Source organism: Anabrus simplex, chromosome 1, assembly GCF_040414725.1.
Source record: "Anabrus simplex isolate iqAnaSimp1 chromosome 1, ASM4041472v1, whole genome shotgun sequence".
Lineage (NCBI taxonomy): Eukaryota > Metazoa > Arthropoda > Insecta > Orthoptera > Tettigoniidae > Anabrus > Anabrus simplex.
This window is the reverse complement of record NC_090265.1, coordinates 1248651996-1248669756: the sequence shown is the minus strand read 5'-3', so window position 1 is coordinate 1248669756 and position 17761 is coordinate 1248651996. Positions and strand designations below refer to the sequence as shown.

The 17761-nt window shown below is 42.1% G+C and overlaps 1 protein-coding gene across 1 annotated transcript in view; it reads right to left on the bottom strand.

Moving 5' to 3' along the window:
• The window catches only part of sog (short gastrulation), a 515759-nt gene extending 499227 nt beyond the window's left edge, over window positions 1-16532 (bottom strand). The window contains exon 1 of the mRNA XM_067137646.2: window positions 15851-16532. Within this exon, the coding sequence (XP_066993747.1) occupies window positions 15851-15962 (112 nt within the window). The 5' untranslated portion in view covers window positions 15963-16532. The remainder of the gene's footprint in view (window positions 1-15850) is intronic.
• Window positions 16533-17761: the final 1229 nt, after the last annotated feature.

Here is a 17761-nt window from a genome sequence, read left to right as displayed (position 1 = left end):
TTTCGTGCCAGTAAATCAACCGACGCGAGTCCGACGTATTTGAGCGCATTCAACTGGGCCAGTTGGCCAAGTTAGGGTCAAAAGGCCAGTGCCTGAACCGTCTGAGCCACTCAGTCCGGCGTAATTATTGTTGTAAGGGGAAGTGCCATAGGGCAACCATCCTCTCTTAACAGTAGTCAGACGAAAAAGTGAAGGAGTTCCGACACTTGGGAGTGAAAATGAAAATGGCGTCTCGCAAATCTAATTCTATCAAACGAAGGGCATGTGTAACAGTCACTCACAAAGCTGTATGGGAGGAAAATCAACCACTGTATGCTAGAATCTCAGTAATAACAGGATCCCTTTTTGCCTTTACAGTAGTTAAACTCTGAGCAGTCTTCAGACTACAGTGATCTGTGCATCCCGCTCCTCCCATGGCGTCACAGCCCTGATGGGCACTGACCTACTGTTAAGGCCTGCAGATTACGAGGTGTCGAGTGGTCAGCGTTATGAAACCTCTCGGCCGTTATTCTTGGCTTTCTAGACACGGGCCGCTACCTTACTGTCAAAAGGCTCCTCAGATGTTCTCATGCAGGCTGAATGGATCTCGAACCAATCCTCAGATCCATTTTTTTTTTAAGTCTCTGACCTGACCGTGAATCGAGCCTGTGTCCTCCAGGCAAGAGGCAGGCTCGCTACCCTTATACCTTATGTTCTGTGCATCATTGGAAATAAAATACCTGACTGGGTGAAACGTTCAATGTTTTATTGTAACAGCTTTGTGTGTTGTTGCTCAGGTTCAAGCCCAGTGAACTGGAAGTAGTCGGAGCCACTGTGTAGCACTGTACTCATCTCCTATCAAATGACAATCTACCAAGTGTGAACATCCTGGGTGGAGTACCAGGTTCAGGGACGAAGTGCTCCCGTTAATGACAGTCTATCTATAAGGCTCATCGACTCCGTCTGCTGATAAATTAGAATTACAAACAGCGGTCTGAAACGAGTGATCATGGCAAACTTATCTCAGGATAGTATTTAAAACACAGGCGTCTGGATCCTCCCTGCCTCCAAAGTTGGCAACATCCAGCACAAAATATTACAGTAGGCCTATTCTTTGAACTATGATACTACAGACAACTCTGCAGCTGCCTTGAGGTACGGTGAATTAAGATACAAGATGAAGGGAATTTGAAATCAGAATGTTTAAGTCTTTTGTCGATATGCTGTACTGGTAATCTCATCTCGTTGAAATATTTGATAGATAGGGATATTTTCAATGCTCTTTTAGCAACTTCTGAGGGTTGATCTCGTGACTTTGTATCTGCAAATTAGCTGCATTAATTATAGTTTACAAAGATAGGTCTACCACCATTAACCTGACCAAAAATTTTCTAAAATGTTGAAAGAAAGGTCTAATGATGATGATGATTGTTGTCTTAAGGGGCCTAATATCTAAGTCTTTGCCTCCTAAAGGAAGATCCGTTAGGCACTGGTATGTAGTGGGGAAGGGGTGAGGAGTCCAATTTCTTGACTAAAAGTTCAGGATACTGGCCGTCGGTTAATAGGGCTCCGGGTTCAATTTCAGCTGGATGGGGGATTTTAACCACGTTTGGTTAATTTGTCTAGCTTGGCGGCTGGATTACAGTGCGTGTGATTGTCCTAACACACGTCTTTACTTACACAAAACATATGACACTACAAACCACCACAGAAAACACGCAATAGTGAATATATCTTCCCCTACATAGAGTTACGGTCAGGAAGGGCATCCCGCTGTAAAACCACACGAAATAACATTAGTGACGACACCAGGGAACCGGAAAAGGAATCAGGAAAGAAGAAGTTAAAAAGGAAGTATTTGTATTGATTACTTTTCGTAGAGCCAACGGCCGTAGCCGTGTTGAAACACCGGATCCCGTAAGATCTCCGAAGTTAAGCAACATTGGACGTGGTCAAGATTTGGATGGGTTGCCACGCGCTGTTGGTAGGGCTAAGGAAAGCGGAAAGGAACTGGCCACCCTACCGTGCGTAAACTCCGGCTCAGGCACACCTCTGCAGAGGTTCGGACCTGCCTTCGGGCAGAATACACCCTTACCTTACTTACTTTTCGTAGAGATGTAGGGAGGGACGTGATCGCTTTGTAACATCGTCTTTAGTTTCTCAACACGTTGGCCACGCTTCAACCAATTCTTGTGAGATTTTTGAAATGAAAACTCCCAACCCTATTGTTCGAATTCCATGTAAAACTGTATGTCCCGTGGTTGTGATAACAAGCTTGCTTGCGTTAGAGGTGTAGGATTTTAAATGGATGCAAAAGGATTCATATTAAAAGGTTACTAACTTTTCTGATTCTGAATGTGAGTGATCTAGTGATTGCTCCGAGTTCATTCAAGGGATTAACCATGAAGCGGTGCGGTGACAAGTTATTATTGTGCTTCTCTATGGGTTAACAACCGGCACCTCAAAGGACTGCCTAGAAGTGAGTGAGACGGGAAGAGGTAAAGCGGAGTTGTCCATTTTTTAAGCTTTCTTTTCTAATAATAACACTACCCAGGTTCTCAAGCGAGCTAGCACAATACGAAACAAGACGACAAGATATATGCAACCCAGCGCGTCACTCCACGCGGAGTTGACAAGAAATTGTCATCTATCATTATCAGGTTTCCGTTGGATACAGCAGGGCTCTCAACGGCGCGGCTTGAGTTAAATAATATTTCCCCCTATTCTACGAATAGGGCACAAGGCAAGAACACCAAAGCCGCTCCGCAAGGTAGGCTAACATTAAAAAAAGTGATCACTTGTTAAGTATGACTGCGACCGAGCTCGACAGCTGCAGTCGCTTAAGTGCGGCCAGTATCCAGTATTCGGGAGATAGTGGGTTCGAACACCATTGTCGTTAGCCCTGAAGATGATTTTCTTTGGTTTCCCATTTTCACACAAGGCAAATGTTGGGGCTGTACCTTAATTAAGGCAACAGTCGCTTTCTTCCCCCTCTTAGTTCTTTCCTATCCCATCGTCGCCAGAAGACCTATATGACTTGGTGCGACGTAGAGGAATTGTAGACTATACTAGGCCTAATAATAAGTTTCATATTTTCAATATGAGTTCATCATTCTCATCTTGCCCGACTCGTTGGCTGAACGGTCAGCGTGCTGGCCTTCGGTTCAGAGGGTCCCAGGTTCGATTCCAGGCCGGGTCAGGGAATTTAACCCTCATTGGTTAATTCCTATGGCTCGGGGGCTGGGCGTTTGTGTTGTCCCCAACATCCCTGCAACTCACACACCACACGTAACACTATCCTCCGCCACAATAACACGCAGTTACCTATACGTGGCAGACGCCGCCCACGATCATCGGAGGGTCTGCCTTACAAGGGCTGCACTTGGCTAGAAACAGCCACACGAAATTATTATTATTGTCATCTTTATATTCTATACTATTCAACGAGTCATATGACTTTTCAGTTTACTTGTGTGTACAAACACACTCGCTGCTTTCTAGAAGCTAATGTATTAGCTTTCCACCCGATTGATCAAGTGCTCAATATTGGGATTCTAGCAATGAAATATTGTATCAGTCTAGCCAGTCTCTTCGTGCGCGACCAGTGGACTGAGAGCTGTGACAGGGTATACTCAGCTCCGTGAAGCAACCGCGGAGCTGTATGATATGAGAGACTCGGTCAAGAAAGCCAAGCAATACGGCCGAGGATGTCGTCACACTGATCAGGTGGCACTCCAGTATCTGCAGGATATAGTAGTATTGTCAGGCATGGGCTGATGCATCACGGGTTTTTAGAAATACGAATTCGACCATATGCTCTCAACAGAGTAGGGGAACTGAGAAGCAGGCTCCCAAACTCAGCCACCCTAAAGTAGCAGAGTAAAGGGAGGCATATTCATGATACAGGTAATTTCGTGATAAATCTTTGAATACGTATCATGCTCTTCCCTATTGCAGACTAAGCATTTCAACATTACTACTAGTTTCCTGAGATATCAATAGACACTTTCATTGGTCTTCATCCCTCTAGCGGATATATAGTACTAGAAAGCGAAGAATAACGGCCGAGAGGATTCGTCGTGCTGACCACACGACGCCTCGTAATCCGCAAGCCTTCGGACTGAGCAGCGGTCGCTTGGTAGGCCAAGGCCCTTCAGGCTTTAGTGCCATGGGGTTAGGGGATTACCTATATCACAAACATACCTCCCTTTACCATATTTCATTGCGAAATCATTTCTAGTTGTTTACAGTCACACCAGGAACTTGGAAAGATGTTGGCGACTTCGAGACAGGGATAGCTTAGGTCTGGGAAAGTACTGCCCCGGTATTTGCGTGACGCCGAAAGCCATTTTCAGGGCTTCCACTTAAAATCCAGTAGGTCTACAAACACACATACACGTTCATTTTCCATTTTGTATTGTTTATTTTTCATTTTTCCTATTAGCTTTACGTCGCATCGACACAAACAGGTTTTCCGGCGACGATGGGATAGGACAGGGGGAAGACTGGGAAAGAAGGGATCGTGGACTTAATTAAGGTCATTTGCCTGGTGTGTAAATAGGAAACAACGGAAAACAGTGGCTAGTGACAGTGGGATTCGAGCCCATCATCTTCGGAATTAATACACACAACTACGTGACCTGAACCACGTAACAAACTCGCTCGGTCAACACGTTTATGTTTGGGAGATAAGAACTATAGAAGTGTTAATGAGCGCTACGCGAGATCATTACAAGGAGCAGTCAGCATTATCTCACAGATTGGAAATTCGGCGACGTGTTTAGTGCATTGTCTTACGACTTTCCACCCTGACAGTCGCGGTTTGAGTCCCGGTGAATCCTATGGTGAAAGTTTCACTTGAAAATTCAGGTGGCGTCAGGGAGGTTACCCCAGTACTCAGAAAGAGAGACAGTAACTCAGTCACAGTATTATTTCCTCAGAACTGCGAACTATACAGTAAACGTTCACGTCTCTACCGATGTAAGATAAATTTCATCTGACCACTAGACTACCTTGATAAGGTTTCCTGTTTCTATAGTAGGTGACACACGACACTCTTCAAAATACGATCACAGCTTAATACTCCGGAAGGCAAAATTTGTGTATTATGCCGACCACAAATTATTATTATTATTATTATTATTATTATTATTATTATTATTATTATTATTATTATTATTATTATTATTATTATTATTATTATTATTATTATTATTATTTGTTCATAATCTCCAGGGTCCGTTTTTCCCTCGGACTCAGCGAGAGATCCCACATCTACCGCCTCAAGGGCTATATCCTGGAGCTTCAGACTCTGGGTCGGGGGATACAACAGGGGAGGATGACCAGTACCTCGCCCAGGCGGCCCTACCTGCTATGCTGAACAGGGGCCTTGTGGGAGGGGGGGAAGTTTGGAAGGGATAGACAAGGAAGAGGGAAGAAAGCGCCGTGGCCTTAAATTACGTACCATCCCGGCATTTGCCTGGAGGAGAAGTGGGAAACCACAGAAAACCACTTCCAGGATGGCTGAGGAGGGAATCGAACACCCCTCTACTCAGTTGACCTCCCGAGGCTGAGTGGAACCCGTCCCAGCCCTCGTAACACTTTTCAAATTTCGTGGCAGAGCCGGGAATCGAACCGGGGCTTCTGGGGGTGGTAGCTAATCACACTAACCACTACACAACAGAGGCTTATTATTATTATTATTATTATTATTATTATTATTATTATTATTATTATTATCAAGCACATGGAGTGCGGAATAGACTTCTGCCCTTCAAAAATTCTAGCTACCTCTATGAGGTTTGAATCCCCGGTCAACACCCTACCACTAATCTACACAGGGAGCTTGTTATTAAATAAAGCAATACGGTCCTTGTCTATTTCTGTACCAATCAGCTAGGGTTCTTTCAATTGGATTTGCAAACTGATAATGGGAATCTCCTTGAGACGATTCGCAACTTCAGTTTCCTGGTCTAGTGGGAGACAGATATAATTTCCATTGCCACTGCATATCCGTGTCATTAGCGTGATGTGACGCCAAACTTCTATGTCGATAGTGTGATAAATTTAACTGGCAGTACCTGATTTGCACTGAGTGAGAACTAGCAGCCGTAGCAAGATATTTTGAATCCTCTGTCACGACGGATATCAAACATAACTGATGGCTCTCTTATTAGAAATTAAATTGCCTGGTCTGGCAAGCTTGTAATAAAAAGCTATAAAGACGCTTAACGTTTTAAAGGGAATTTCACACAAAGATGCCCACAGGCGGTTTAAATACAAGGCGAAGACCGGCAGCACAAGGTTTTCTAGTTTTCCAATCAGTCTAGACCCACGAATACGAGGAATCTAACTTTAAAATCCGTTCTACTGATGCCTCTTGCGTGCGTTCTTCGCAGCCTTGGCGGAGAACAGATCTATAAGGGAGTCCACAGTATAAAATACAGTATATGAACTACAGCACTACATCGTACAGCCATTCTAGAGCAGCATTTCGAATACGATATTTACATTCTATCAAACAATGAGGTTGACTTAAATAAATAAATAAATAAATAAATATATAAATAAATAAATAAATAAATAAATAAATAAATAAATAAATAAATAAATAAATAAAAATCCACTAAAGTTTGCTGTGCCTCTGGAAGCAAACTTCTGTTCGCAGAATAACAAAACTGTTTCGTTTACTTTAAGGTGCTACAAAGTTAAGTTTCGGTGAAAATTATCACAATTCACTGCATGCCGCGGGTTTACATTAGGGTTAATTTTTTTTTCAATATGAGCTTCCTGGAAAACAATTCAAGATACAGACATATTTAAAACTCTGCAGACTATTTTTCGATGGGCATTTCCAGAGCTTTCAGTTTTAAGAGAATAAGTGCTGGAGCTTAATTGAGACAATGGTCACCTCCTTCCTAATCCTAGCTCTGTCCTATCCGATTGTCGCCATAAGACCTATCATTGCCGGTGCGACGTTAAAAATAAATTAAGACGACATGATTCTTCTTTCTACTTTTCCAATTTTTATGAGATATGTTCTGGGCCTCAGGAGGTTAATGCAGCCCTTCTGATTCATGTGAAAACCAGCGTTTACGTAGGCAGGTTGGACGCTTCAGTCTTCTATTATTTATTTATATGTACTTCCTACAATGACAGGCTGCCTATATCTGACAAAGTATACCCTAACACTTAAATCATCATCATCATCATCATCATCATCATCATCATCATCATCATCATCATCTGTTTACCCTCCAGGTTCGGTTTTTCCCTCGGACTCAGCGAGGGATCCCACCTCTACCGCCTCAAGGGCAGTGTCCTGGAGCTTCAGACTCTGGGTCGGGGGATACAACTGGGGAGAATGACCAGTACCTCGCCCAGGCGGCCTCACCTGCTATGCTGAACAGGGGCCTTGTGGGGGGGGGATGGGAAGATTGGAAGGGATAGGCAAGGAAGAGGGGAGGAAGCGGCCGTGGCCGGCATTCGCCTGGAGAAGTGGGAAACCACGGAAAACCACTTCCAGGATGGCTGAGGTGGGAATCGAACCCACCTCTACTCAGTTGACCTCCCGAGGCTGAATGGACCCCGTTCCAGCCCTCGTACCACTTTTCAAATTTCGTGGCAAAGCCGGGAATCGAACCCGGGCCTCCGGGGGGTGGCAGCTAAGCACGCTAACCACTACACCACAGAGGCGGACTAACACTTAAATACTCAATGTAAGTTTAAACATGAAGAGTTTTCCAGAGTTAATCCTTCTCGTATGTTTCTAACAATTTGGACGGTGCCTTTAATTCTGCATAATAACAGTTAATGGATTAGAAAAAATCACATACGCTTAGGGAGAATTTTCCATTAAAACGCAAGTTTCTTCCGAAATCAAGCGCCTCTGTATTCCAGCATACAGAAGCCAAGGACAGTAAGAGATAAGGAAATGGCGCCAGTGCCTTTCTCCTATTTAGAAGTTTCTTCCTCCTCGATGTAAGTTATGCAGCCAACTGAGGTAGGCTATGATATCAGAGAGTCTTGAATTTATCGAGCTTTCCTCATCCACCGTTTACCGAGCTCGATAGCTGCAGTCGCTTAAGTGCGGACAGTATCCAGTATACGGGAGATCGTGGGTTCGAACCCCACTGTCGGCACCCCTGAAGATGATTTTCTGTGGTTTCCTACTTTCCTATCAGGCAAATAAATGACGGCCGCTTCCTTCCCACTCCTAGCCCTTTCCTCTCCCATCGTCGCCATAAGACCTATCTGTGTCGGTGCGACGTAAAGCAAATTGCAAAAAAAAAAAAAATATATATATATATATATATATATATATATAAATAGTAATAATATATATATATATCATCCTCTGTCTAGCTGGTTTACAGTACGAACCATATCGGGTTCTGCAGCAAGCCTCCTGCGAATACTGGAAGTTGGAATCCTGGGCCATTTGATGGAAAAGTGCTCTTGGTAGTGAGGGTCTAGTTGCCCGAAGTAATTCCACTAATACAAAGCTTATATTGCGAGTTGGGTCACATATCTACAAGCTTTCATTCGGGAGATAATGATGAAGATGGTTTTCCGTGGTGTCCCATTCTCACACCAGGCAAATGCTGGGACTGTACCTTAATTAAGGGCACATTCGCTTCCTTCCCAATGCGGTTTTAAAACTAGCTCAGTCCGGTGATATTTGAAGTACTCAAATACACCTGCCTCATGTCGGTAGATTTGCCAGCACGTAAAACAACTCCTGGTAGGCAAAATTCCTTATATAAAATCAACATAATAAATATAATTAATATTAGAGTTATTGAAAGAGAAAAGTACTAAATTATTATACTTAGATAAATATACGATATTATAACATTGCACGATCAAGAGGTACTCTTCACATAGGATAATGGGTAAGAATAATACGAGTAGCTGTTTAACTCCGGTATTAGGTCTAAGTGAACCATTTAGGCAAGAGTTTAGATGTGGTGATAGCTCAGAGTCAGCTACCCTGGTGGTCAGGGATAGAATCACGGTGACTGGCGAGCCTAAATGGGGTTCGGACACTTGCTGACAGAGCGCGCTGGATTAGGGAGGGGCATCGCCAATGAGCAATAAATGCTCCTTTTAAAACTCACCGAGCGAGTTGGGTCACATATCTACAAGCTTTCATTCGGGAGATAATGATGAAGATGGTTTTCCGTGGTGTCCCATTTTCACACCAGGCAAATACTGAGACTGTACCTTAATTAAGGGTACATTCGCTTCCCTCCCAGTGCTATCCCGTCGTCGTCATAAGACCTGTTTGTGTCGGTGCGACGTAAAACACATAGCATTCTCAACTAAACCGTTTCCACCATCAATCAATCAATCAATCAATCAATCAATCAATCAATCAATCAATCAATCAATCAATCAATCAATCAATCAATCAATCAATCAATCAATCAATCAATCAATCAATCAATCACTACTGATCTGCATTCAGGGCAGTCGCCCAGGTGGCAGATTCCCTATCTGTTGTTTTCCTAGCCTTTTCTTAAATGATCGCAAAGAAATCGGAAAATTATTGAACATTTCCCTTGGTAAGTTATTCCAATCCCTAACTCCCTTTCCTATAAACGAATATTTGCCCCAATTTGTCCTCTTCAATTCCAACTTTATCTTCATATTGTGCTCTTTCCTACTTTTAAAGACACCATTCAAACGTATTCGTCTACTGATGTCCTCTCACGCCATCTCTCCACTGACAGCTCAGAACATACCACTTAATCGAGCAGCTCGTCTCCTTTCTTCCAAGTCTTCCCAGCCCAAACTTTGCAACATTTTTGTAACGCTACTCTTTTATCGGAAATCACCCAGAACAAATCGAGCTGCTTTTCTTTGGATTTTTCCAGTTCTTGAATCAAGTAATCCTGGTGAGGGTCCCATACACTGGAATCATACTCTAATTGAGATCTTACGAGAGACTTATATGCCCTCTCCTTTACATCCTTACTACAACCCCTAAATACCCTCATAACCATGTGCAGAGATATGTACCCTTTATTTACAATCATATTTATGTGATTACCCCAATGAAGGTCTTTTCTTATATTAACACCTAGGCACTTACAATGATCCCCAAACCGAGCTCGATAGCTGCAGTCGCTTAAGTGCGGCCAGTATCCAGTATTCGGGAGATAGTAGGTTCGAACCCCACTGTCGGCAGCCCTGAAATTGGTTTCCCATTTTCACACCAGGCAAATGCTGGGGCTGTACCTTAATTAAGGCCACGGCCGCTTCCTTCCCACTCCTAGCCCTTTCCTGTCCCATCGTCGCCGTAAGACCTATCTGTGTCGGTGCGACGTAAAACAACTAGCAAAAAAAAAAAAAGAAAAAAAACGATCCCCAAAAGGAACTTTCTCCCCATCAACGCAGTGATTAAAACTGAGAGGACTTTTCCAATTTCCAATTTGTGAAACTCACAACCTGATACCATTGCCCACCGTCCATCTCACAACACTATCGAGATCACCCTGCAGCTGCTCAGTCTTATAACTTATTTATTACTCTGTACAGAATAACATCATCTGCAAACAGCCTTATCTCTGATTCCACTTCTTTACACATATAATTGATATATATATAAGAAAACATAAAGGTCCAATAACACTGCCTTGAGGAATTCCCGCCAACCGCACGTGGAGGGATTTATTGACCATTGAGTGTTTCTTAGTGTCATGTACTGTGCATTGAAACAAACACAAACACCTGGAAGTAGAGCTAAAGCAAGTGATTAATACCCCAAGCCCGACCAGGAATCGAACCCTGGGTCCTCTGATCCGAAGGTCACTATGCTGACTATTCATCCAAGGAGCTGGTCCCCATCCGCAAGCACTCACGGAAAGTAATTATTAGGAAAATAATTGGAAGAGAAAGGAAAGAAAAACGAATATGTTCTGGCAGGTTGACACGGCAACGATCAAAATACTGTAAGAGGAGTGATCTTACAACAGTACCAAGGTTAAATGAGTACGAATAAATATTACGTAAATGTGACGAGAGAATTACGCAGCGATGATATTCTCAAACGCATGCAGTCTTGGTTGTCAGTCTATCCAAGCTTGTAGTTCCTAACATGTTTGAAACTGACTCCAGGATAGAGGGGATTCCCACCGTCTTGCTAAATCAGAATTCATTCCTGCCACGGAGAAGTATTTCCCGCATACGCTCACGAAACTAATGAATTATTCTGCAACACACACTGTTCACTGAAAGAAAGTTGGTATTGTGTGTCACTGAAATCAACTTTATGACTAATTAAGAACCGGTAGCAGGATACGTCGGTCAATTCAGCAGCTGCTTTTAGCAAAGAAAGTTGATAAGAGATGGGATAATTCGCGGGGATCGACCATACATATTACAACGTATTATCGATAAGATAATAGAAAATAGATTGATCACCTTGCACAGAATGCAAGATGGTTATAAGCATTCAAAAATAAAATTACTTGATGCATGTTGATACATATATTTTTCTTACAAGTTGCTTTACGTCGCACCGACACAGATAAGTCTTACGGCGACGATGGGACAGGAAAGGGCTAGGAGTGGGAAGGAAGCAGCCGTGGCCTTAATTAAGGTACAGCCCCAGCATTTGCCGACAGTGGGGTTCGAACCCACTATCTCCTGAATACTGGATACTGGCCACACTTAAGCGACTGCAGCTATCGAGTTCAGTCTGATACGAATCATAGAGTAGGGTTACATACAGGATTCAGATCGATCTGAGTACACTTCTCGTATTGAAAACGCCATGTAAACGGGGACTCAGTTCGTATTGAGTCTCAAGGTCGATACGGTAAAATCTGGGATCGTATCGTACTCGGTCCGAATTGAGTTCCATGTAAACGCGGATCGTACTGAGATCGTATTGAAAACGACTGTGCACACATTCCATGTGAAATCATCATCATCAAAGTTCTGTCGAAATAACAAATATAATAAGCCAGTAAATATATTTATCTGTATAAATGATCAGCAACTGCAATCATGTTATAAGACGGCCAGCCCTTGCGATTAACAAAATCACGATAATATTCTGTTGGGGGTAAAATTGGAATGTGCGTTCCATCTATTGCACCAGTTACATTTAGAATACCACACATACTTTTAAAACTGAAAGTTATCTCCTGGGCTTCTACTGCATTTGGCGTTTTTAAATTCTAAGAGGTGATATCGATTTCACTACAATTCTTCATCGTTCGTATACGTCGATGTTGTCTGGCGGATTCAATACGATACTCAAATAACATACCGTACTACATGTAAACGGGGATCGTATTCAATACGGTAAGTGTACTCAAATCGATCTCATTCCCCATGTAAACGTAGGAAATGTTTCTCGTGTAGGCTATAACCTTAGTAGAGGAACAATTACGACACTGCTAAAGGAACCAACTATATATAAATACATGAACAGTGCCCGAATTTTAGTAAAATAATAAATAAATCCATTCATCTTCCTTATAGACTATATTTAAATGAAGTGAACGCCTTCATATCGCTCTGTTTGTGATCTTGTTAAGTTCCACACCTCCTATCCTTAGAATATTTCAAATCGAGTATAAATATCGTCCCTTGTTTCCCTCTGCTTCTATTTCTCCCATAACCGAGTCCATTATTCTCCATGGTAGCATATCTTCTTCCTCCATTCACCTCACATGATCCAATCACTGAACCTTGTTCTAAGCGTTCGTTCTTCCACAGAGTTCATTCCTTAGCCTTTATCTCTTCATCACGGACGCCCTTCTGTCGTTGCTCCTATCTGTTTGTACCGGTAATCGCTCTCACTACTTTCATGTCTGTTACTACCAGATTAAGAATAAAATACCGTGAGTACACTCAACTTTCACTCCCATACCGCAAAGTCCTTACAGAACGCCGTTGATCACAACTCCAAGCTTAATACTTTAAGTTTGCAACACTTTGATTCGATTTCACTTACTGTGCCACCATCATGGGATAATACATGTCATAAATTCTTGAAACGATCTAGCCTACCTATCCACTTTCATATTCCCTACCTGAAGTGACAACATACTTAGTTTTTGAAACGTCTTCTCTTCGGTTTAGTATTGAGTACTACAGGATTATCTCCATCTGTACCCTACGCAGTGCATTAATAAATGCTATTTACTGGTGAATATCAAATGACAAAGTAACTACCACAGTGAATAAAGTATCCAAAACGCTAGTTTTTCAAACGCAATTTTCTAGTCCTTCTCAATGACCTTTGCATGTAGAACATCGATACAAAACGTGGCTGACAAAGAAATAAGTGGAGACAGGAGTTAAATTTAAACTTTCATTCAATATTTAATTCAGTTAGTCCATTAGTTCTCTAAACGATCTCTGAAACAAGGAATTTCCAAAAAGTAAAAGTTTCAATTGAATAAAGTTCTCGGAATTGATCATCCTAAAGCACAAGTTAAGATTTTGTGGGGTTTATTCTACCTACTACTTTATGGTCAGACATTATTCTTAAATATTAACAACCATATGACGATGTAAATTTGCTTCTGATTAATAACACGCTATTATTATTACATCATAAGTGCTTAGAACTGTCGACATTCTTATTCAAGGTAGGGCAAAGTAGAAAATGAATTACTTACCTCCACAAGGGCTAAGACATTCACAACCGAGATCGAAGATATTAAAGTTCATATTACAGGTAGTAAAATTGTAGTATCCAAGATATTACTAAAACATATTTACGTAAAATGAGTTAATATTGAAACAATATTTCTAAACAGTGCAAACTAAAGATGAAATATAACGGACGTGTCCAACTTATTAATTACCGTACTAACATGTTGCGTTTATTGTAAGTCTTCCTCTGTTCACAGATATCTAGGATATTTTCAGTTTTGATGATATTTTATGTTATATCTGAAACCTTGGCTTTTGGTCAGCGTAGCGGCCTTCAATTCCGAGGGTCCTGGGTTCAATTGCCGGCCAAGTCGGGAATTTTAGCCGCCTCTCATTAGGCTAACGCGATTCTCTTACTCAAGACAAAAACATGTGATAGTTGAATATATTCCTCCTCATAGATCAATACGTTCAATCGTAAAACAATACCAAGGTCACATGTGTGACGCAAATCGCACTCACATTTTTACCTTGTTGTCAATAATGTATTTAATTACAACTTGACGTTTGTCGCATAGACGCAAATAGGTCTTATGGCGACGATAGGATGGGGAGAGGCTAGGAGTTGGAAGGAAGCTGCCGTGGCCTTAATTAAGGTACAGCCCCGGAATTTTGCCTGTTGTGAAAATGGGAAACCACGAAAAACCATCTTCAGGGCTGCCGACAGTGAGGTTCGAACACACTATCTCCCGAATGCAAGCTCACAGCTGGTCATCCCTAATCACACGGCCAATTTGCACGGTTTAAAACACTGTCGTCATTCAATGAAGGGTTTCACCATGTCAACCTATTGTCGAGGCTTATCTAAAGTGGTTGTTTTAAAAACAGTAACAGTATCAGCCCCTTTGACACTGGTTACAGGAGAAGCAGATATGACCTTTGAAGATAATAACGTTATCGGTTTCTACGTCTCGCTAGCTACTTCTGCGATTTTCTGAGGCATCTTAATACCGGAAATGTTGTTCCCCAGGAGTTCCTTTACGTGCCGATAAATATACTACACAAGGTTGGCGTATTTGATTACCTTCAAATACAACAGGGCTGAGCTGGGATCGAACCCGCCAACTTGGGCCTAGAGCTCACTCAGCCGGCAACCTTTCAACAACGATAGCATCGGCGAACGAAGGGAGACATAGGTCTCGCAAACTTAACAACATCGGAGTAGAAAGAAAACACGACCAGACCATGAGAGGTCGGGAAGAAAATGAAAGGTGAATGAGAGGTTGCTATTTGCTTTACGTCGCTCCGACATAGATATGTCTTACGGCGACGATGGGAAGAAAAGGCCTAGGAATTGGAAGGAAGCGGCCGTGGCCTTAATTAAGGTACAGCCCCGGTATTTGCCTGGTGTGAAAATGGGAAACTACGGGAAACCATCTTCAGGGCTGCCGACAGTGGGGCTCGACCCCACTATCTCCCGATTACTGGATACTGGCCGCACTTAAACGACTGCAGCTATCGAGCTCAGTGTGAATGAGAGGAGTACACCAGAAGTAAATGGAGTCAATACCAAACTTAGCTGCAATTATGTTAACTCCACACGGAGTCTCGACTCCGAACCTGGGGATGTTTTCAGAATGTTGTTACCTTATAAAACAACGACCAGGAAGGATGCGAAAAAGTGTCAATAACACATAGATTACTGCTGGCAAAAAAATTGTCATTGATTACATTTATCGTATTTTGCTTAGATTGTTCTTATTATTCCTCATACTCCTGTAGCAAATAAATTAAACGAGTAAAATGTTACCTATAAGATTTTCACGGATAATGCCTACGACGTTGAGTTCCAATTCATTCTAATAAATTGGCCATATCTTTAATTAGTGTTTAAGCCGTGCTGAGTGCCTCAGACGGCTGAGGCGCTGGCCTTCTGACCTCTACTTGGCAGGTTCGATCCTGGCTCAGTCCGGTGGTACTTGAAGGTGCTCAAATACGTCAGCCTCGTGTCGGTACATTTACTGGCACGTAAAAGAACTTTGGGACTAAATTCCGGCATCTCGGTGTCTCCGAAAAGTAGTTAGTGGGACGTAAAGCAAATGACGTTATTATTATTATTATTAATTATTATTATTATTATTATTATTATTATTATTATTATTATTCATTAGCGTTTAACGACATTGGACGGATTGAAGCTTATTCATATAATGACAATTCATGTCTATGCAAGGTAGTATGTGGCATGTCCTACCTGAACTTCTTGAAGGACGTCTCCCAGCGTCTTCGCCGACGATGGGTGCCTGTCTGCGGGCGAACGTCTCCAGCACGAACACAAGCAGAAGCAACATATGAAGATACTGCATGTTGTTTGTTCCACATACACACAGAAACTGCTACCTGTCCGTCCCTCCTCTTATCTGTTTATAAACTCACGGCTCACTTATGTTATACAGCTCAGCCCTTTGAATGACAGAATGCTGTAATTTACACTCTGGTGGAAACTATTCAACACTGTCACAACATTTTAAACAATGTTTAAGACTTTTTCCGAGAAAATGTGAACACGAAATAGAATATAGACCTTTTTAGTAATGTTCTCGAACACCGCTTATAAGCAAGTGTCATTAAATAAATATTTATGGAAACAGTTCTTCAGTCACGCTTTTAACCAGATTAAAAGTTGTATTCTGAAAAAAAAGCAATTAAACACTTAATTTTTTTTAATAAAGTCTATTTTTTCACGCTTAACTGAAAATCAATGTTGATTACAAATGAAATCTAATTATGAGAAATTGTCTACTCTCAAAACGTGGAAATAAATAGCTTGCATGTGGTACACTTTGGCTACAAGATTTTACGGATGGGGGTCGTTAGTTAAAAACACGACGGAAAACGCACAGTCTCGCAGCCGGGCTGACACTGGGCACACGATAGTTGCTCCTCGATTTATATGGAACGAGCAGCAGGCCGTCAAGCCAGCAACTCAACTACTACTTACTACGTGTTGTAGTACGGGCCGCCTTGTCAACTGAGGCTCCGCCTCTGCCCCTTCCACACCGCGCCGGCCGCCCCGCTCTTCCCGCCACACTTCGCAAATTACCACATTGGGGGATACATCACACATGGGAGCATTTCCCTTTTGATAGCATGTTTATCTTCCCTAATTTTAGCAGCCTTCTCTCCTTAGCTAAGGATCTACACAAGGCGTTCTCATCAGTGAATATTTGGGACCTGCTGCCATAATTAATAATTATAATAATTATTAATTTTCTGATATCAAATAATGGAAACACAAAATAAGCTTGATCTTAATTATTCAGTGATGTTAACATTTTAATCTTACTTCAGGATTCCTTTAAAAATTAGAGAACATTAACAAATATCTACCAACAATAACAAAAAACAGCAATTATTAGGCCTATATATCTTCTAGGGGAAACTACAGTCCTTTTCAAGTCCATTCGATAATTTCTGCTTAAAACGCCTTTCTTGATTGCATTCTTGCAAATTCACTTATCAATCCCTCTTTATCCAAAGCGGACGCATGTTCATAATTTAAGCTCCCCCATGGAACTCCGCGGAAAGTTTTTATTCTCTTCAAAGTCGAAAATGATATTTCTGGCTGATGCTACAGTAATTGGTAGAATTATAATCAAAATCAAAACTCAGACAACCCTAGAAATCTAGGTAGAAAGGCATTGTACTTCTCAAGCAATAGTTTTGCCAAATCATACTTTCTTTCTTAATCTGTTTACCCTTCAGGGCTGGTTTTCCCTCAGACTCAGCTAGGGATCCCACCTCTACCGCCTCAAGGGCAGTGTCCTGGAGCGTGATCCTTTGGATCGGGGGGATACAACTGGGGCTATACCTTAATTAAGGCCATGCACGCTTCCTTCCCACTCCTAGCCCTTTCCTGTCCCATTGTAGCCATAAGACCTATCTGTGTCGGTGCGACGTTAAAGCAACTTCAAAAAAAAAAAAAAAAAAAAAACTTTGCGAGAAAATTTTCACTTATGAAATACCTCAAGAACAAAGCACGATTACGATTAAGAAAACCAAACCCCATGGCGCAACAGCCCCGAAGGGCCTTGGCCTACCAAGTGACCGCTGCTCAGCCCGAAGAACGGCAGATTTCGAGGTGCCGTGTGGTTTGCATGGTAGA